This window comes from Rousettus aegyptiacus, unplaced genomic scaffold, assembly GCF_014176215.1.
Source record: "Rousettus aegyptiacus isolate mRouAeg1 unplaced genomic scaffold, mRouAeg1.p scaffold_m13_p_2, whole genome shotgun sequence".
In the NCBI taxonomy this organism is placed as follows: Eukaryota; Metazoa; Chordata; class Mammalia; order Chiroptera; family Pteropodidae; genus Rousettus; species Rousettus aegyptiacus.
The window spans coordinates 161,590,881-161,612,935 of record NW_023416295.1 but is presented as its reverse complement, the minus strand read 5'-3'; the positions used below and the strand labels follow the sequence as shown (position 1 = coordinate 161,612,935).

The window sequence follows — 22,055 nt, the reverse complement described above, 5'->3', positions numbered from 1 at the left end:
TACAAACTGTACCAGAAATAAAAAAGGGTTTCACTTACCTAAATTTGTCAGAAGAAGGGCAACTTTTTCATAGAGCTGTAAAATAAATTTCATATGTTTAACAGGAGAACTGTAGGTGTTCTAAAACCTGTAATTATAAAGGAAGTAGGTGATCAAGTCACGAGCAAAAACAACTTCACTATCCATCCACTGCTCAAACGATGATAATGTAAACAATTGTGTACTTTCAGGGCAGGAAAGAAAGGTACAAGGTCCTATTGTTTTTAAAATCTCATTTTGGAGTGAATAATTCTGTGACAATAGGGCTAGCAGCCACTAATTACTGGCTTGCTAAGTGATTCTGAGAAGTCATAACATTCCTGGGCCTCAGCATTCTCAGTGCAAAAATCTCACACTGCTTCTGGGGTAAGATTCTATATTGCTTACTGTTTATGGACTGCTGGATTTTCTAGCTTATAGCTTTCATAAATACTGAAGTGATCAAACGCTATTGGGAATTCCCATTACGATACTCTGCTTTCCCATTAGTACATCAGATGCATCCTTAAACTCCCCCAGTCATCTGTTAAATGAAGGCCCTAAGAGGGAAATAAAAAGTGTGCATGTGCATGTGTGTGTGTGTAGGCATGTGTGTATTGAAGTGCAGGGTGTACTGTTCAAAGCAAACTCAGTTCTAGGTGACTCCCCAGAGAAGAACAAGTGCCTTATCTAAAATTAATGATGATAAATGAAAAGGAAAACTAGTTAAATGGATTTGAATAATATGCAAATAAAGATCACATTTAGACTAAAGCAGCAAAAATGCAGTGGTTAAAATTTCCCCAATTGTTTTAAAGAAATAGAACAAAAAATTATCAGATTTGTATGGAAGCACAAAAGACCCCAAATTGCCAAAGCCGTCCTGAGAAAAAAGAATGAGACTGGAGGCATCACTCTGCCCAACTTCAAATTATACTACAAAGCGACAGTAATCAAAACGGCATGGTATTAGCAGCAAAACAGACACATGAACCTGTGGAACAGAATTGAGACTCCAGAAGTAAACCCATATTTATGTGGGCAAATAATTTTTGACAAAAAAAGCTAAAAACATACAGTGGAGAAAAGAAAGCCTCTTCAATAAATGGTGCTGGGAAAACTGGAAAGTCACCTACACTGTTGCCTGTCACCACACACCAAAATTAACTCAAAATGGATTATGCACCTGAATATAAGACCTGAAACAATAAAATATATAAAAGAAAAAACATAGGAACTAAACTCAAGGACCCTGGGACTTAAAGATTTTATGAATTTGACCTTAAAGGCAAGGGCAATAAAAACTAAAATAAATGAATGGAACTACATCAAACTAAAAAGCTTCTGCTCAGCAAAAGAAACCATCGACAAGGCAAAGAGACAACCATCCGAGTGGGAAAATATATTTGCAAGCAACACCTCCGATAAGGGCCTAATATCCAAAATATACAAAGAACTCATACAACTCAATAACAATAAAAAAAAAAAAAGCCGATCAAAAAATGAGCAGAGGACCTGAACAGATACTTCTCCCAATAAGATATACAAATGGCCAAAAAAAAAAAAAAAAAAAAAATGAAAAGATGCGCGACATCACTATGAGGGAAATGCAAATCAAAACCACAATGAGATACCATCTCACACCTGGTAGAATAGCTATAATCAACAGGACTAGTAATAACAGTGTTGAGGAGGATGCGGAGAAAAAGGAACCCTCATACACTGCCAGTGGGACTGCAAATTGGTACAGTCACTATGGAAAACAGTATGGGGGTTCCTCAAAAAACTAAGAATTGATCTACCATATGATCCAGCAATCCCTCTACTGGGTCTTTACCCCTAAAGACTTGAAAATACATATCCAAAAAGATATTTGCACACCTATGCTCATAGCAGCATTATTCACAGTGGCCAGGACATGGAAGCAACTGAAATGTCCTATGATAGATGATTGGATAAAGAAGCTGTGGTACATATATACAATGGAAAATTACTCAACCATAAGAAGAGATGAAATACTGCTATTTATGACAACATGAATGAACCTTAAGATAATCGTGCTAAGAAAAGCCAGACAGAAAAAGTTGAAAATCACATGATATCACTTATGTGTGGGATATAAACCTGAAAGTGACAGAGACTGATGGACATGGACAACAGACTAGTGGTTACCAGAGGGAAGGGGCAAAGGGAGAGGTAGGTCGGGTAGGAGGGGTCAAACATGTGGTGACAGAAAGAAATCTAACATTGGCAGTGAACACACGATACAATATACATGCCTTACTGTTGAATTGTACACCTGAAACTTACTGTATTTCGTTAACCAATCTCACCATTATTAAAAAAAGAAAAAAGAAAAAACAACAACAAAATAATAAAATTTCCCCGACTGGAATTATAACTTGACCAGCAGCAAGCTGTGGGGTTTGGGCACATTATCTCATCTCTTCTTCAGGCCGCTAGTTCCTTATACGAGAGTGGGTATTGGACTCATCGATCTTAAAGTCCTTCCTAATTTTTGAATTCTCTTTTCCAAGGTTTCTGATAACTACAGAAACAGGAAAAATATTCAGATTTTACATCTCTTAACTTTCAACAATGACTATGGTTTGCTACGGTAAGATATATTTTTAATGCCACAGAATCAAATTTTGTGTATAAAACCTCCAACTCTAGAGTCCAATGTTAAAATAGCTTAGTAGAATTTGCAATCACAAATCCCGTGGTATAGATTAGTCACACATTTTAATTTCATCTTAAAAATAAAATACTGGTAAACAACAGATTAAGACATGTTTTAATCGAATCTATTTTACTATTACAATCATACTCTGTCATTAAAGTTACTTAATTCTGTATTTATCAAGGAAAATTATATTTAACTGTTGAGATAACTTTTTCTCAAAAACACAGTTTTTGATTATGTAGTTTACCCTTGATATCTTTTAAGTTGACATACATTTGTCAAACTGCCTCACTTTGCACACTCGTCTCAAAGGTCTTGGGAGCTGGTGACATGCCAGTGTTATTTTGGATTGGACACTGAAAAAAAATGGAATTTGTAAAAAGAACAGCACAGGAGTTGAAATGTGATTAATAGTAACCTTTTGAAAAATAAGTGTATGAAGACAAAGTAGGGATCTGTGGCATCTATGAAAACTTTATACATACACTGAAGATAAGAGAGACAGGTTCTGAGTGGCAGGAAGCAGGAAAGGTCACATAAACAGAGAGACTGAAGGTCAGCAACAGATGTTCAGATGAGTGGTTTCTGGAATCTGATTTCTCAGTAGGCAGTTGAGATAAAAAAAACCATGGGTGTTTCTGATAGGAGCGGTGGAAAAATCTAAGTTTCCAAACCGATGCTACAAATTGCAAATGTTAAAATCTGTAACTGACAGAAAGCTTTCTGATCTTAAGCGTATTTCTAAAAGAAGCTTCTGATTAGAGTACTACTAATTTGATTTTGTTCTCCCAATCAATGTATCTGAGATTGTAAGCCATATTTTGTGGTTTACTCCTTTTTTTGAACAAGACATTGCGGTTTTCACTATTTATGGTATAATGAAATACCTGATTCAATTGGTATGGTTGAATAGAACAGTAATAACTTTTAGTCTCCTCCTGGGGTATATCCTCTGTTGGCATTTTTAGCTTGCAATATTTAGATGTTCTTTGGTTGCTAGTGAAACAGAATGGAATTGAAGCCGCATGACTAGGAGCAAGAAAACCCAACCTATTCACTTCGTCTTTGAAATATTTATTTTTTAGGAAAAGAAATAAAATGAAAACTAGTAAGTGCTCCTCAACCAGTCATTAAGAGGCATAATATTTTGTTAGGATCCGAGACACTTTTGTAAAATGTGAACTTTTTTTAAAGTACACATTGAGTAAATATATATCGTCAAATCTAAAAATAAGCATCCTTTATAAGCCTGCTTCTTTAATCAGTGTTGGACAAGTCTAGCAAAAAGAAAAAGGCATGTGATCTATAACAGTAATATTTAAAAGTTAGAGGCCTTAATGAACATACATTAAAAACCGATCTACTCTCAAGATTTTTGTATTCAATTAATAAAAAAGTATTAATGATGAATGTATAAATAGTACCTTTTGCAAAATCAGTGTGGCTGAAATTTTAAGTAGTTGAAAACAATTTATATAGCTATAAAAAAACCATATCATTGAGTCATGAAAACTGAGTAATTTAAGAAGTCAGTAGTTTAGCACTAAACTGATCAAAGCTACATTACAGTCCATTAGCCTATTAGCCTATCGTCTGTCCTTTATATGATATTTGCTTTTTTTTTTTAGATATTCTGATGAGTCTTTCCAAACTATATTACACACTTGGCTGCCTTCACAATGGAACCTGCAGAGCTTCAGGGCATAAGACAGGACGTAAACCTGTGTGGGGGGATGGGGATGTCATCAGAGATGCCCAAGGAGGATAACGCAAATGGTTCCTGCACAAAAGGGTCCTGAATGACATTGTTTTGAGAATTCCTATGTATATTTTTTATTTCCTCTCCTTCCCCTTGCTATGGCTTGTCATTTCCTGTCCTGCCTTGTCAGTATTCTTTAGTAACCTTTCGTTTTCCTAGTTTGATGTTGGCTGAGAAATCAGACCACCAAAGGTATTCACATTGTATCTAAAATAAATAAAAATATACCTTAAGGTCATTCGTAAGAATAACAAATGTTAGCTTTAGGGTATGGACTCTGCATCATCCATTTTGGTGACTCTGAAACCCCTTGGTAGATAAAACATATGAAATGCCTACTAGTCTAGTGCCCAGCACATAGTATGTGCTTTGTAATGTCCAGAACCATATACGTGTCCCACTCCCTATGCTTCCTTCTTCATTTTTAGTTCATTGTTTCTTTTCTAAGCTGTGTCTTATGAAGTAGGGATTGCTGAATAAGTGACTTCCCGCTAAATGAAGGATTACCCTGACAAACACTGGCACCTGCTCGAAACATACGAGCAAACATGTATTTATAGACTCACTGCATGTACGCAGAAATTTAAGATGTATAAATTAAATTTTAATCAGACTTTAGAGGAAAGTTATTATAAAAAAAAAATACAGTAAGCTTTAATTCATCACATCCTACCGGGATGCAGACTCTCACTGCTCTGGCTGTTTGGTTCATTTCACTGTGATCACTGCCCTTCACGATGTGTATTGCACAGTCTACTCTGAGACTAGCTGAGTGGCGAGCAGGGCCAGGGGGTGCCAAACACCCACTTTCAACACCTACTTGACCAAGCAGTTACACAATCGTCATGTCAAAACGATCAGCCACTGCTCTATTTTCATTTTTATAACTTCTGGATTTTGAAGCTTTCCCCCCCGCCCCTAAAGTAATAAATTCCTGTGTGTTTTATTAATAGTGAGAAGAAATGACCTATATTTCATTAGCTTGCTGATTAATAGTTCACCTAAGAATCATAAACTTCTTTATTACCAGGTAGGTTGAATGCTCTTCAGAATCAGAACTTATTGGTTATAGACTTTAGGATTGTTTAAAGAGCTAGAAATAGCAATCTGAGTAGATAAGACTGAGTTTATAACAGTATTAAATTATTTGGCCTTTGGAAAGCCCTTTACTAGTGATGACAACATTTCAGCAGTATGGCCCAGATTCATGACACGGTATAATGAATTCTCCAGGCTTAGCACTGTACGTGGCACTCCACATACATTATCTCATATATTTCCTACTACTAATTTCTAATGTCATTATTTTTATATGAAGGTTGACCTCAAGTCTAAAAATGTCAGTCATTACCTTTCATTCTTCAAATAATCACAATGTACTGAAAGCCTCCTATGTAGCAGGCCCTGTTCCAGACACACGGAAGCAATAACGGTAAAAAAAAAATATAGACAAAAGTTTCTGCCCTCATAGGCCTACATCACAACAGAGAAGACAGATAATGAACAAAATGAAATTTAAAACATAGCATATGAGGTGGTGATTAGTGCCAGAGAGACAAATAAAGCAGGCAAGGAGGATATAGTCAGATGGCAGGAGTCAGTCACGATTTTAAAATGAATGGCCAGGGAAGCCATTAGAAAGTAACAGTTGGCCTGAAACGTACTGGATTTTGTTAATCAATGTCACCATAATGCAAATTAATTAGAAAAAAAAATTGAACAAAGACCTGAAGGAGGCAAGGGAGCAAGCTATACAGACCTGGTGGGGAAGAATATTCCAGGCAGAGAGAAGAGCAAGCAGAAAGTCCTAGGGTGAGAGCATGCCTGGACATCCCAGTGTTTGAGAAGCAGGGAGGAGACGAGGTCAGAGGTGTCACTGGGGCCAGCTGGGGGAGAGACCCAGAGGCCATGTGAAAACGTGAACTTTTATTCGGAGCGAGAGGAAAGCCACTGGAAATTGTGAACAGGGCAGTGACATGAGTTAACGTCGGTGTAAGAAACTCGCTCTGGCTATTGTGAGGAGCCTAGACTGTGGGGAACACACGTGGTGGCCGGGAGCCCAGTACGGAGGGAACGGCCACAACCCAGGTGGGAGCTGGGGATGCGTGAGAGGGGATCAAACTCTGGAAGGGTTTGATGATGAGAGAAACAGAGGCGGCATGGATAATGCCAAGGTTTTCAGCCTGAGCACCTGCAACGCGGAGGCTGAGGGAGGAGCCGATTCCAGAAGGAAGATGGAGAGTCTGGGTTTGAATATGTAAGGTGAGGATGATCCATTAGGCAGTTTGGGGTTCAGGGGAGACATCTAAACTGAAATATACAACTGAAAAAAGCCTGAAATCAAGACAAGCAACACATATCACCCTGATATGTCCCCTGGAGGGTTATCTCAAAGACTGCTTTGGACGCTGGCGACCTTTGCATCATTCAGAAACAAAGGAAGGGAGAACCAACACTGTTGAACTAAGTCACAGATTCTGAGCTGGGCTTTTAAAACACATTCTTTGTCTAAGTTTCCTTAAAGGGTACATAGTATGATCTTATTGAATAAGGCGACTAAGATTCAGAGAGAATACCCTGCCCAACCAAATAACCACGGGAAATAGGGGAGCCTAGATTTGCCTTAAACCTTCTAATTCCCAGACCTGAGTGCATCTCTCCTGCCAGGCCACCAGTGCCGCAGGACTCTGTAAGACCAGGTCCCCGAAGTGACAGAAGAAAACTGTCACATGCAGCTCACATATTTTATGCACCTGACCAGTTACTTTGCAGCTCACTTACCACATTCAGCAACATGATGATGCAGAAGTTGATGCACACGGCAGTCCCTGTGGTTGCAACCTGAGAGTTATTTCTGATCAACGCCCACTTGAAGGCAGCGAAAGTGCTGACAGTCACCACCCGATAAATGACGATCCCGAACACAGCGGCGATCACCACGCAGATCTGGCAGGAAGAAAGAGGAGACCCAGTGAGCACTGCTGTGGAATGTTGCAGGCAGAGGGTTCCCGCCACCTGAAAAGAGAATCCTAATCACCTTCTGTCTGAAGACAGAAGAAAATAAAGCGACGATGGCACTGACTCAACAAACCACAACAAAATGCACACTCTTCATATTCTCTCTTGTCTATTTGTCTTTTCTTTGTTATTCGAAGAATAGTACTTGAAAGCTACGGGGTAACATCTATTAAGCAGAATATTAGATTGCGCAGATAAGCAGATATTCACTATGGAAATCTTACAATGTCCCTTTTCTGTTTAGAACTAATTGTTGGTTTCCCTTCACTCTCTGGATAAAACAGCAAAGCCCTTAGTGACCTGCAAGATGCTTTTCAGCCCCACTGAGTGCCACTTTCCCCACCCTTGGGGGACCCCAGACCTTCTCTTGTTATTTCAATATGGGCTAAGTACCTTTATTCTTCAAGACTATTTCCTTTGCCTAAAATGCCAACTCACCTATTTCCCTACCAAATATGCACACGGCCTGGTTAACACCTGCTCATCCTTCACATGTCAGCTCAAGAACCACTTCAAAATTAAAGCTTTTCATTACTCCTCAGGTTTTTTGTTTATTTTATGGTACCCACCTATAATTTGTAACAACTTGTCAGTCTGATTACTGCTGGTCTCCCTCCATCAGGGCGGGGGTGGTACCTGTTTTTGCTCACCATGGTTTCTGCAGCAACTTAGCATAATTACAGGTATTCAGTTACTTGTTGCTGAATAAGCCAACTTTGTGATAGGTGCATAACCTCTTATTAATTAGATATAAATACAGACTGAACTGGCGCGTCTTTCTCTGAAGAGTTCATAGTGTTAGAGAAGAGCACAGCATGCCTTCTTTGCCTGCAAAATGATGGAAATCTGAGACTCCAGAAAGTTTTGTGACTTTCAATAGGTGACTCAATGTATCAGAATAGAGAGCTTAGCCTACTTAGTTATCAAACACTGGATCTTAAAGCTAGGCCTCTGGATGGCCTCTGCTGACTTACAGATTTCTTTCTTCATAGAAGCATTACTCTGTCTTACACAAACTTCATTTTTGGCTATGAGTGATATGCTCTAAAACCTGGAGCATGAACCCTATCTGAAACTGGCCAAAATAACAACAAAATAACAACAAACGACAACAAAATAAAGTCCACATTTTAATCCTAGTCCTGTTGATAGGGGGATAGGTGAAATCTACATTGAATTTCAGACAAGGGTGGCAATATGGTGTGATGGACAGCTCTCTGGACTCCGAAGGAAGTCAGGTCTGAGTCCTGGCTCAGCAACTACCTAACAGTGTGACCTTGGGAAGTAAGCTTGTCCTCTCCATGGCTTTAGCCTCCTATGCTCTAGGTAGAATAAAGAAAGCTTAATCTATATCTACAGGTCTTGTTGTGAGAAACAAAAACCAAGACAACAAGCATGAATGTACTTACAGAAGGCAAAGCATGACACAATTGCTTACAAAGCAGTGTCTACAGAAGGGCATAGATATGAATCTTGATCTGAGCTGAGGGACTCTCGGCCACGCTGCTTACCCTTTCGTCTTCCCTCTTTCTAGCTAAAGAAGAGTAGATCGTCTGCATTTGCTGTAGTCTTGTCCTCATTTTAATGATCTAGGATGTATCTTTACACACTTGCCATTTGAAAAAAGGAAAAGAGAATCCTAATCACCTCTTATTGTTCTAAAATGACATTTTTGAAAACTCTGCATGTGTTTTGTTTTGTAATTAACAAAGTCAACATTGATTGCAAAAATGACTTCTTTTTAGGAAAAGCTAACCACCCAGCTTCAAGGTAGTATTTTTCAAATTGATATAACTATTAGTGAGTCTGGAAATCAATTTTAGGGAGTTATAGCTGGCATTAAAAAAAAGACTATCATAAGAAAAAAAAATCAGGGTTTCTTAGCACATCGTAAAGGTGAGCACTATTTCACTATTTTAGTTTTATAGACCTATTTGCATAGAATATACTGAGTCATGACAGAGAATGTATTTCATACATGGGCATGGTAATAAAAAAAAAAGTTTGGAAAAAAAACTGCTGTAGACCCTATCTCATATTTTTAGTTCCTTTCCGCATGGCATAGAGAAGCAAGTGGAAAGAACATCAGATTAAAATAGAGGATCTGAGCTCTTGGCTATTTACTGGCTATTTAGTGGCTAACCTGAAAAAGCCCCTTAGTCTTTTGGAATTTCCATTGTTCCATCTGTAACACAGAGACAACACCACCATCCCTGACCACCCCATGGAGTTGTGAGGAATAAAAGAACATGCAAAAATGTCGTATGGAACTACGTAAACAAATGCCTGATATGGTTATAGTTGTTATCATGATACGTTTGTACTTTATGAAACAAAAGAGTTTTGTAAAACAGTTTCAAACCATAAAAAATATTCCAGAGGCAGAAACGATCAGTCGGCTGCATTTATCTGCAAATGCTTGGTAAGGTTCTGGCTTTCCCGAAATGGGATTCATCCGCTCTTTCTTGGAATACTTGGCTTCAAACTGGGGCCGTATTTCTTCCTAAAAAATGAGCAGACACATTTTTATGCTCTGAAGAGGTGCACACACAATAACAACAACAAAAAATCATTATCTCCTGGGAAAACTGAGTCAACAGCTGCCACACTAATCAATCAATGAGGTGGGCTGAGACCCAGGTAGAAATGTTTGGAAATTGGCCACTTGAAGAAAATCTAAAAAATAATGATCTAGACTTACTATTATCAAGGCAATGTGATTTAGACTAATAGTTAAATGTCTGTCATCTTATTAAATTATGCTTGAAGAAACTGAGAATGAGAAAAAGAACCACCTGCCCTGTCTCTAGTGGTCTGAAACGACTAATAAGCTTTTACTTTTATTACCAGGAAATGATAGGAACACCAGGACCAAGAAAGCTTATGAACAGCAAAATGTTCAGAGTTCATTTTGTCAGATATAATGGTAACGTAATTCTTAGTTTTCTACAATATTTTTTTCAATTCAGGCAGCTAAAAACATGGTGGATCTATTTTATTAAAAAATTAGCTCCTATAGAAGTTATTCTCCTTTAACCACAGATTTTAAATGTATTTTTAATTGGTATTGAAAACAAATACTTTTCAAATGCAGCTAAAATCAAAGCTCCTCTAATTCTAAATCAAGCTGAGATTTTATTTCAATTAGTTGAACCCCACCTAATATGAAAAGCTTCCAACGAAGAAGTAATTATGAGATCAGGAAAAGGTAATCAGCGAATGGGTATGTTCAAGTGGTCCAGCTAATTAAGTACATGTTCCATTTGAGTGTCTTGGGAGAGAGAAAATGAGTAGAAACTCTGGTGAAATGGAGATTGAGTTAGTCCGGGCAGAAACACTCAAGACCAGGATGGAGGTGCTGACAGAAAACAGGCAATAAAGACTGGGCATGGTTTGGATAAACGAGCACAGCCCATGCAGAAGGAAGGGCATCCTGGCTCCTGCTTTAGGATAAGCCCAATGCTGGACCTTCACTCAGTAGCAGGTGATGGGGAAGGTGCAGGGGAGATATAATTATAAACAGCTTCTGCCTCTTTTCATTTATTTTAGGAAGTTATACTTGAGGATTGAAACAGAACGGACCTAGAATCTTCTGTTTCTGTGGGAAACTTTTAATTAATCAAGCTGTGTCACCAAGAGTCCCTGAGTTAATCATCCAGGAACTGAGGCCAATCACGGAATGGGGTTTGTCTTCCCAGTGTTATGAGCTGCGCTGTGTCCCCCGCAAAAATTCATATATTAAATTCCTAACTCCCAGCACCTCAGAATGTGACTGTATTTGCAGACAGGCTCTGCGCAAAGGTAATAAGTTAAAATGAGATAATTAGGGTGACCCCTAATCCAATATGTCTAGTATCCTAAGAAGAAATTTAGACAGAGGCACTTGCAGAGAAAAGACAATGACAACGCTCAGGAAATAGATGGCCATCTATAAGCCGAGGAGAGAAGCTGGGGGCAGAGCCTTCCCTCACAGCCCTCAGAAAAAACCAACCCTACCAATACCTTGGTCTCAGACTTCCAGCCTCCAGGACTGTGACACAATACATTTCTGTTGTTTAAGCTGCCCAAACTGAGAACTGGAAGTGCACATGGCTACTGAGGTAGGTTCCTGTCCAAGTGTATGCTGACTGAAAGAATGGTTTAGTGCTCCAAGCTTTTTAACAGGGCTAGGAAGACAGAAGACTCCAGATTCACAAGGGACTTTTAGATTGGTTGTGTCAAGATTACTTAAGGCCACACTTTATAGCTGCAAGAGAAAAATTTTGAGACACCTCTTTTCTTTATAAATGAAAAAACTCCAAAGGTGAAGTTATTTGTCTCAGATGACATAGTTGTTAGTGGTGACTCAAGTTCCCAGGAAAGAACATTTTCTCTCTCATTTGAATGTCGCTCCCATGAACACCTGTAACAAGAACCAGCAGAAGAGCTTCACCCAGGAGGAAGTCCTAAATGCAGACTGGTTGCTGTCAGAAAACTCCAGAGCTAACTGGGCAGTTTCTTCAAAATCGTTTTCTGGAAAAAGAATGCTTACACGAGAGAGGCCTTAAGAAAGGAACAAGGATTGCTGAAAATCCCAGCATTGCTTCTAGGTCTATAGCTACCCAAATGTGTTTGTGGGCATGAGGAGAAAAGGCAGTTATTCACAAGATGTGATCTGAAGAAAAACAAAGCACCTCTCAAAATGATCTCCCCTACCATTCCTACCACAGGGTTAAAATGATCATTTCTGTTTCTAGAAGATTCCTTTCAATATATAAAATATATATGTATGTCTCTTGGAAGGAGTAAACCCATTAATACCCATTATTACATCATATGTGACTAGTTTATCTGATTTACTGGCACACTAAGGCTCTGAGGAAATGAGACTCACTAGAGGCAAGAGGTAATGGATGTCACAAAGGAAAGAGGAGTTCAAGTCTGGATCGACCATCAAAGGAGGTAGTGTCCCTACTTGGTCATCAAACTCAGCATGGGTACTTGGAAGATTTTTGACAGGAATAGGACAAGAAGAGACTATAAAGACCAGACACAGGGTAGAAGAGGGCACAGTGCATTGGTGGAGAAGTGGGTGACGGAGAGTGATGGGGCTGGAAAATGTGATGAGAAAGGGAGGTCTGAGGGGCTGAGTTTACCTCTCCTACACAGTTTTATCTAGACCCGGCCCCGCATTTAGCAACATCCACCAAGGAGGCCGGCTGGCTGGCTGAGAAGTGGTTTATCCTCGGCATGGTCCACTTCTCAGCCTGTGCACATCTGGGCACTGTCCAGGGTCCTGAGGCTCACTGAATTATTTCCTGGGAGTAGTTCCCATAGGAGGTTTGCTTCCATGTGCCTACGGTTGTAAAACTGCTACCCTCCTGCTGCTCAAGTAAAGAAATGGATAATAGTCAAGAAAACTAAACAAATCTTATCACCAATTCCTTGGATATCTCTACCTAAAAGTGAAATGCTTTACTTAGCCATAGACTTTTATTCCACTAACCAATTGGAATCTGGTAGCTTTTATACTTCTTGCAGTTCTTCCCAAGACAGATACTAGAAATGCTTTATGAGTAAACCTGACTTCTGTCACAGAGCAGAGAGTGATAACTCAAGGTGACTGTGTGTTTCCTGGTGATTTGCTTTTTTAAAATTCTGAGGTAAATGATACAAACCTCCTCTTCTTCCCAGTCTATCAAATCCCAGTCATAAGCAATTACTGCTCGTCGTCTTTTCCAAAACTCCAGGAAAACTGTCGCTGAAACAAGCAGAGGATGACAAAGACATTTTCAAATAAAAAATGCTGTTAACCGTGTCGCTAAATAATGAAGCCATTGCAAAGAATGACAGTTGTTTGTGTAAACATCCTTGAATACCAGAATTTCTACCTAAACTTAATGTAGCTAGGATTGTTTTCTGAGAATTATTAAGCTTGTATCAAGCAGAATGAAAAATTCAATACTTCATTTAGAATTAAATTAAGCTGATTTGCAAGTGGAGGCAGAAACAACTTAATAGAATGACAAAGGCTCCCAGGATGTAAGGATACAGAAAATTAGGTTACCAAAATCTTTCTAACTGATATAGTAGTTATCCTTAAAAGTGAAGGGCAGGTAGGGACAGAGAGGTAAAAGTAAAACTTAACAGTTCACATGAATCTGACTGGCAGTGATTACTTGTCACCTAAATGCTCCTCACAGCAATAGCTACTATGTAAAATGGATTTACTATTTCATTGAAGAAGTTATTTTATTGGAGGAAGAAGTCCTATTGCTTTTCCTTTTCTCCAAACCACCCCTTTATTGTCACACTGAAGGCAAATGTGTGTAAATTCTGTTAAGAACCTTTTCCAACAAGTGCTGGCTTCCCCACTCAGGGAAGCCTGGAGGTTACCCCCATCCAGCCAAAGTAACTCTCTACTGAGTTCTATTTTAAAAATCTGCTCAAATGAATTCCTGAGCACTGTTCAATGGCAGAGATAAAGAAAATAATCAGGATATACTCTTGCTGCTTGGAATTCACAAGCCAAATGAGGGGACACACAAGCATACACACAGTAAAACTCTGAGGATGACTGTAACTAAGGATATCATGGGACAGCCTAGGAGATGGAGTTGGTGGCTCTCTGTTGAGCCTCGCTGTGTACTTACGCTTACATAGGCAAATATACATCATATATTTGAAATCACTTTCATGAGGAAAGGTAAATATCCAAATGACCATTCCAAAGAGAGATAATTACTTTCTTCCTTCTTATTCTGTCTCACCCTCACGTGACCTCCTCGTTAGCAGTATTCAGACACACAACACATATTTTTTTAAATAAGTAACTAAAAAGACAGTATTGGGTAATAGTCAAGAGCTCTCTGGCATGTGATTTAGACATTCATTACTAGGTTTGAAATCTAGTTCAGATACAAGCTATACTACCACCGGGAAATCAATTAACATTTCTATTTCTCCATTTCCTGCCAAGCACAAGAGGGGTGGCAAAACAGGTCTATGACCCCTATCTGCAAGGCCAAAATTCAAATGCTCTAGAATTCTAACTCCCCCCCCCCTCAGTTTGGTACAAACCATCTTGTGGCATGCTCTGACATGGGCTAACATGAAGCTACTTATCGTCTCCGTTCATCCGAGAATACCCATACATTGAAAGCAGCCAAATTAATGTATTTGAATATGGGGTTCTTCCCAGACCTCCTTGGGTATTATTACATAGTAAATTGTGTATATACCACAGTGACTTTCTAAAACATGAAGAATTCAAGTAGTTACACTTACGAAAGCCGCGACTAAAATAATCAAGTGTTTAATTCTAGAAGAGGGAAATTGAAATAAATAGATGTCTTCAAAGGTTAATAAAAGCGCTAACATTAAGCAGCCATTTCCACTGGAGTCCTTCCTATGAGTCTTGTTGTATTAGGGGTCTCCAAGACTACCTCCAGGTTTGATGATTCGCTAGGAAGACGCACAGGTCTCAGTATACAGTGGTACTCATGGCTGACTGAGATTTATTACAGTAAAAGGAGATCAAGCAAAATCAGCAAAGAAAAAAGGCAAAGTCTGGAGGCAACCAGGTGCAAGCTTCCAAGAGTCCCTTACTAGTGGAGTCACACAGGATGTGCTTAATTCTCCCAACAACAAGTTATGACTCATGTCCTAAAGGTTAGAAGTCTGAAATCAAGGTGTTCGTGAGGCTGGTTCCTCACTGGAGGCTCCGAGGGAGAGTCTGTTCCATGCCCTTCTCCTAGATTCTGGTGGTTGCCAGAAATCCTTGCCATCCCTTGGCTTGTAGGGGCCCTGCTCTGATATCTGCCTCTGTCATCATGTGCCATTCTTCCTGGTCAGTGTCTGTTTCTCCATTTCCTCTTCCTGAAAGGACACCAGTCAGACTGTAATCCAGTATGGCCTCGTCTTTACTTGATTACATCTTCAAAGACCCTATTTCTGAATAAGGTCATATTATAATACATACCAGGGGTTAGAATTTCAACATACAATTTTTGGGGGACACAATCCAACCGACAACAGAGTTGTTTTGGGCTATTGCAATGACTAAGAGCACCCTGGCATTTAGGGTAGGAGGCAGAGGTGCTACCTGCCTGAGTCTTAGTTTACCTGACCATACTTTAATCTGGAAACTTTTATTTTGAATGAATTGAGAAGAGCCAGAAATAAAGACAAAAGAAATCCTATTCTTCCAATTATAGCACCACTTTGCTGAAACCAGTTATAGATACAAAAGTAGTCCCAGGGTTATAGGTTCATCGTGAGAGCCTGGCATTTAATCTCTATCCTCGGATCTATCATCTTCTTCTAGGAGGCCTGGAAAAGCCTACACTTATTCCCAAAGCTGCCAGAGATAGAACACTGCCAATTTTTGCCTTCTGATAATACGATAGGCATTAAAAGGCCTAATTCGATTCTTCCTTTTGAAAATGTCTACACCGATAGTCCAGAGGAGAATGATGTCTAATGCTAGAAAATAATTTTAAAGGCATTTTTTTTGAATGACTTTGAAAGAACAAGGAGCTTAAAGATTCGAAACTCTATTTTATTTTTCTTCAAAATATTATGTTCCATCTGTTTGTATAAAAACAAGAATTGAGCTATGGCCAGCAATAAAATTGGCAGTACACATGAAAGGATAGTTTTTAATTCAGAATGGTGACCTGGAAAGTGATGACTCAAAGCATTTTCAGACACCTGGTCAAGACAGTCCTATTTCTTTCTTGGAAAGTAGAATGACTTACTTCATAAACACATTTAGCCGTTGTTCTCCCAAAACTAATTTCCTTTTCAAAGAAGTGAAATTAATCATACTAACAGGCTTCATATTTTTTTATTCCCTTACAACTTTCTGAGAAGGTTCATTTGGAGGAGGAATTGAAGAGTTACAATGATGTACTCTCCAAGAACTTAGAGGAATGACCTCATTCCTCTTGAGAGCTTAACTTGTAAAATCTTCACAAAATGAATCAGCTTAGCCAGCAGGCACAGACTCAGATGCTAAAAGGGCCAGATTAGTACAAAACCTAGAAGAGAAAACCACACAACAGGGAGTGGGGGGACTGGAACAAACTGGGAAGTGCATGGACCATGTAAAGTGGTGGGTGTTCCTTAGTTCCCATTGACTACTACGGCCAGATCTATACATTTTTTTTTCAAGAAAAATTATAAAATATATCTTCATGTGAACTATCCCAACTTCAAAATGATAACAGTTTATTTGTATATTTCTAAAATTGGTAAGGACCAAACAGAATAATTTTACAGGTTCGCTAACTATAACATCTGAGGTAGACCATTGGCAGTAATAATACAAGTGAATGTAAATGAGTGATTAGAAAGTATGTAAAACACCCTAAAATGCCAATGAGAGGGTAATTTCAGGACACTGGAAGAAAAGGAATGTGACTGACCACACATTAAGAAGTTGACTATTAATTACTCGTATTGAAATATTTTCTGGAGAGAGTCAGTGTGTCCCAGTAGGGGACGGCCAATCTGTAATTTAAGAAAAACAAGGATTTATGAACACAAATTAGGCAGAGTTGAAGCTAATGTAGGACATTAGAAGGGTGTCTTGACATGAACCAGTCTCTATGGGTGTTGTATGTAATGGGCTAAGGATGACTAAACAAACTGAAAAAAAAAAATAGTTCTTGCTCCCCTCTTCCATTCGCTTAACAATTATTAATTGCATGCTTTGATATGTTAGGGAATTTGCTAGCTGCACTGATTTTCATGCTCAAACAACACTGATGATTAATTTGGTTTCCCAAGCATCCTCACACAGGAAGAAGGTGCTCTAGATTGTTACTACGTGGTATTCACTATCACTTACTTGTATTTTCACAATCTGGATTATGCACTGGTATCTGTACAATTTAGACAAGGTATCTGTATCCTCAAGTCAATTTAACTCTGTGTATTCCTACAGTGCTTCTGAACTGGTAAAGCTGAGGAGACATAATGGATCATGGCAATTCCCCCCAAGGAACCACAATTCTCTGAGCCCCTGTCTGAGGGTATGCTTCCTTCCTTCCTATAAAAAAAAACTACCAAACTATATAGCAGACTGAGGGCTTTCACTTCCACTCATGAGGATTAGCTGTTATGATATAAGAAAGAACTGTTATCAATGCTGGACAAGAGAGTGTACAGGACTATGATCCCTGAGAAAAAAGAAATAAGTGAGGGGGGCCCTAGGATTGTACCATCTTATGGTCTGGAGGCAGTTTCCAGGCTACAGATCAAGCAGGGGGAATCAAAACAGAGGGCAGTGGTCTTACTGAGTCGAGGAGACAGAGATTGGAGTAGGGAGGGCCCACTTGGTTAAGAATCTGTGGGCAGAGTACCAGAGAAGAGGGAACTGTACTGAAAGAAAGCTCCAGATTAATAATGAGGTGCCCTCCACTCTTGGCATGTGTGCAGGTGAAACTGTACAGGGCTGCTTATTGGTAACAAAACAGTCCCCCGGAGCTCACAGACAGCTGGAGGGAGTTCACAATCCCACTAATCAGAGTGGGGATGTGTTGTAATACATAAGTTATCGTAGGAGGCCTCATGAAGGTCATAAATTAGTAGTGGGTCCTTGGACTTACCCTAACAAGCTGAAAATAAGTCTCAGAACAAAGTGGGCTCCATGTAAATTAGCTGCATGCCTGAATAAAGTCAACACTAAGAGAACACAACAAAACCCAAAACTCAACATTTTCCAGCATTTAATTAAAAATTACAAAGCATGCAAATAAGCTGGAAAATCAAAGCCATAACCAGGAGAAAATTTAATCAATCTCAGACTGTGTGCCCAGAACTGACATAAATAATAGAGCAAGGATGATAAAACCACCATTATAAATAAACTTCATATGCCAAAAAGGTAGAAGAAACATGAGCACAATGGGGAGAGTAATAAAAGATATAAAAAGACTCGATTGATTGAGATCTGAGATAAAAAATGTAAGATATGAAAAGAAAAATACACTGGGTAGGATTAACAGAAGATTAGATTTATCGGAAGAAAAGATCAATGAACTTGAAGGCAAATTAATAGAAACAATACAAAAGAAATATGAAGAAAACAAAGGCTAAAAAGACTAAAAATGTAAACAAAACATAAATAACTTGTAGGACAATACTAAGTGATCTAACATATATGTAATTGGAGTATTAGGCAATATAACTCTGGAAATTTTTCTAAAAATATGCAAGACCTGTACATTAAAAATGATGTTACATGTTTAGAAAAAATTATAGAACACTTAAATAAAAAGCTAAATAATGTTCAGTGACAGAAGTATTTGATATTAAGTTTTTAATCTTTCCAAATTGATTCATTGATTCAACTCAAACACAATCAAAATATCAGGGTTTTTTTGGGTAAATAATAAGAAGTTGATTCTAAAATTTACATGGAAATTCAAAGGACATAAGATAGCCAAACAATTTTTTAAAGAATATGATTTCAAGCTTACTATTATGCTATAACAATTGTGTCATTGTCATAAAAATATAGAGTAAATAGAACGAAATTCCAGATTTACACCCATACATATGTGGCCAATTAATTTTAACCAAAAAAAATGCCAAGAAAATTTGAAAACAAAATGGCAACCTTTCAATAGGTATTATTGAAATAATAGGATATCCATACGTGCCAAGAAATGACCCTGACTTTTAGTTTACGCTGCATGCAAAACTCACCTTGAAATAACTCGCTAACCTAAATATCTGAGCTAAAACTATAGGCTAAAACTATAAACTAGAAGAAAACAAAGAAGAAGATCTTAGGGACCTTGAGGTTGGAAGAAAATTCTTAAAAGGAAACAAATCATAATTGAAATATATCGAAAGTAAAAACTCTTGCTTTTCAAAAGATACCATTAAGAAAATAAAAATGCAGGCCTCAAACTAGGAAAACTATTTGCAAAGATATGTATGATCAAGGACTTCTAACTAGAAAATACGAAGAACTCTTTGAACCTAAAAATAAAACAACCCAATAACAAACAGGTAAATATTTGAACAAATACTTCATCAAAGATGTGCAGATTGCAAATAAGTTCATAAAAAGATGTTTAACATCACTAATCTTTAAGGAAATACAAATTGAAACTATAAGGAGATAACACTATTCACCCACTAGAATGACTGTAATGATAAAGACTGATAATTTTAAGTATTTGTGAGGATGTAGGAAACACGGAACTCTTACATAATGCTGTTGGGAATGCAAAATGGCACAGTCGCTTTGGAAAACAACTTAATATGGTTAGACATTCACTTATTCCGTGATCCAGCACTGCCACTCCTAATTATTTCCCTAAGAAAAATAGATACAAAGGCTTTTATGCAAATATGCAAAAAATGCATAACATACAGTGAGTCTCAGGCTTATTTACAAGAGCTAAAAACTGGATTAGATCTAAATGTTCGTTAATTAATAAGCGGATAAACAAATTTAGCACTATTCTGTACTAAAAAGGAACAGACTACTGACATATGCAATGACATAAATGAATCTCAGCAGCATTAATCTTCGTGAAAGGAGCCAGATGCAAAACACTAAATATGGATTGATTCTATTTGCATAGGATCTAGAACAGGTGAAACTGTTGTGGTAGAAAGCAGGTTAGAGGCTGCAAAGAGTCTGACTGCAAAGGCATGAGGAAACGTTCTAGAGAAAAAAAAATGTTCTAAATCACCATTATGGTAATGTTTACCTCACTATCCACATTTAACTTGTCAAAGCATACACTTAAAATCACTGGATTTTACTTTATGTAAATTATACCTAAATATAAAGCTGACATAGACTTCCCATCATCTCATCAGCCAGAAACCTCCATTAATATTATGACAAAATTTCTGTTTTCATTAGTATTTAATATACCTGAAACCATATTTTACTTGTGTACTTTATATTCCGCATTTAACAAATATTTAAATACAAGTTTTGTGTTATCATGTGCTTTGAAAGTCTAATTTTTAATGGCTGCATATAATCTCCTTAACCATTCTTCTATTGTTAGATATTTAGGTTAGTCCCAATTCTTGCCTATTATAAATAACTAAAGCAAGAAAAACATAGTTAAATACAAGGGTTTTTCCCCCCTGCAATTCAGATTTTTTCCTGAAGTCAAATCTGCATAATATTTTGGCTAAACACTAGAACAGCCTTCTAAGTGGCTACCTGCTATGTACTGGTCTCCACTTTCACCCCTCTGAACACTGTTGCCATAGTTATTTTGCAAACACAACTGATGATGTCACTCGCCAGCTTCCAACTTTGGTTGACTTTCTGTTGCCTACAGGCTGAAGCCATGGTTCTCTGTTGTGGCACAAAAGTCCTGTGGTATGCAGCACGTGAAGATATAGACACAGGGAGAATGCAGGTGAAGATGGAGGCAGAAACTGGAATGATGCATCTACAAGCCAAGCAATGCTAAGGATCGCTGTCTGTCACAAGAAGCCTGGAGAAAGGCCGGAAACAGATTCCTCCTCAGAGCCCTCCAAAGGAACCAGCCCTGCTGACACACTGATTTTTTTTTTTTGGGGGGGGGGGGAACCTAGCCTCCAGAACTGTAAAAGAATTTCTGTTGTTTCAAGCCCCCCAGTTTGTGGTATTTTGTTACGTCGCCCTTAGGAAACTGATGAGGAGGTATCATGTGTGACTGCACCTACACATCTAATGGGCATTTAGTAAACATATACCTTCTCTTCTTTTGAATATACAACTACCACTTTTTGTTGAACATATAAATAATATTATAAAAGATAAAATTAGTGTAAATATCTAGAAATAAAAGGCCGATTATTATAAAATTTATATTAAAAAAAACGAGACATACTTCATTTACGAATTCCTGACAAGACCATATACAGAATCTTTGAATTTGCATTCAAATAACCACATTTTTGTTATTTTGATGGGAGAGCTCTGAGAACCTCGATTAGTTTGTTTACTGGAGATAATTTAATTTTGGCAACACTGAAAGTGAGAAAAAAAAAAAAACAAAGGAAGGATAGAAAAAAGAAAAAAATGAAGACCAGAGAGAAATAATCCTCTTGCTGACAATTCTCTGCCAACATCTAACCCCCTAATGACTCATTTTTTTTTCCTAGGGAGAGAAGCTAATTTAGGCCTTAACTGTTTTGTCCCTTGAATCTTTCTGAATAAAAATGAGCATTGAGAAAAGAGCCCTAGGCTCAGTGGATGCCTCTAGGGTACCCGGGAGACTCTGCTATCACAGGTGTGTGACCGTGAACAAAGGTGGTAGAGTTGTGACAAGTTTTCTAACTCCACACTGAGGCCCTAACCGACTGCTAAGACTGGTTCCACATGGAACCTCATTGTTTCCCGCTCTGGTGAGCACAGGAAGCAAAAGGCAACAACAAATACATCAACCTGGCTCTTCGGAGGTCTTATAAACTACTTACATCTATTCTCAATATCTCCAAATATAGCAACTTCTCGAAAATAAAATTTGTTTTCTTAAATGCTGTAACTTGTCAGTCAACAAGGATGATCCCAAGGCTATGAAACTGGGCCCCTTCAGATGAGCTTTGGTCGAACATTACCAT

The 22,055-nt window shown here is 38.2% G+C and overlaps 1 protein-coding gene across 11 annotated transcripts in view; it reads right to left on the bottom strand.

The window, feature by feature from the left end:
• ANO4 (anoctamin 4) overlaps positions 1 to 22,055 on the bottom strand; it is a 322,241-nt gene that overhangs the window by 34,167 nt on the left and 266,019 nt on the right. For all 11 annotated transcript variants that reach the window (XM_036237351.1, XM_036237354.1, XM_036237349.1 and 8 more), the window contains 4 exons: positions 13,139 to 13,221; positions 9,844 to 9,984; positions 7,245 to 7,409; positions 39 to 75 (listed from right to left, as the gene is read on the bottom strand). In XM_036237351.1, coding sequence (XP_036093244.1) covers positions 39 to 75; positions 7,245 to 7,409; positions 9,844 to 9,984; positions 13,139 to 13,221 — 426 coding nt within the window. The remainder of the gene's footprint in view (positions 1 to 38; positions 76 to 7,244; positions 7,410 to 9,843; positions 9,985 to 13,138; positions 13,222 to 22,055) is intronic.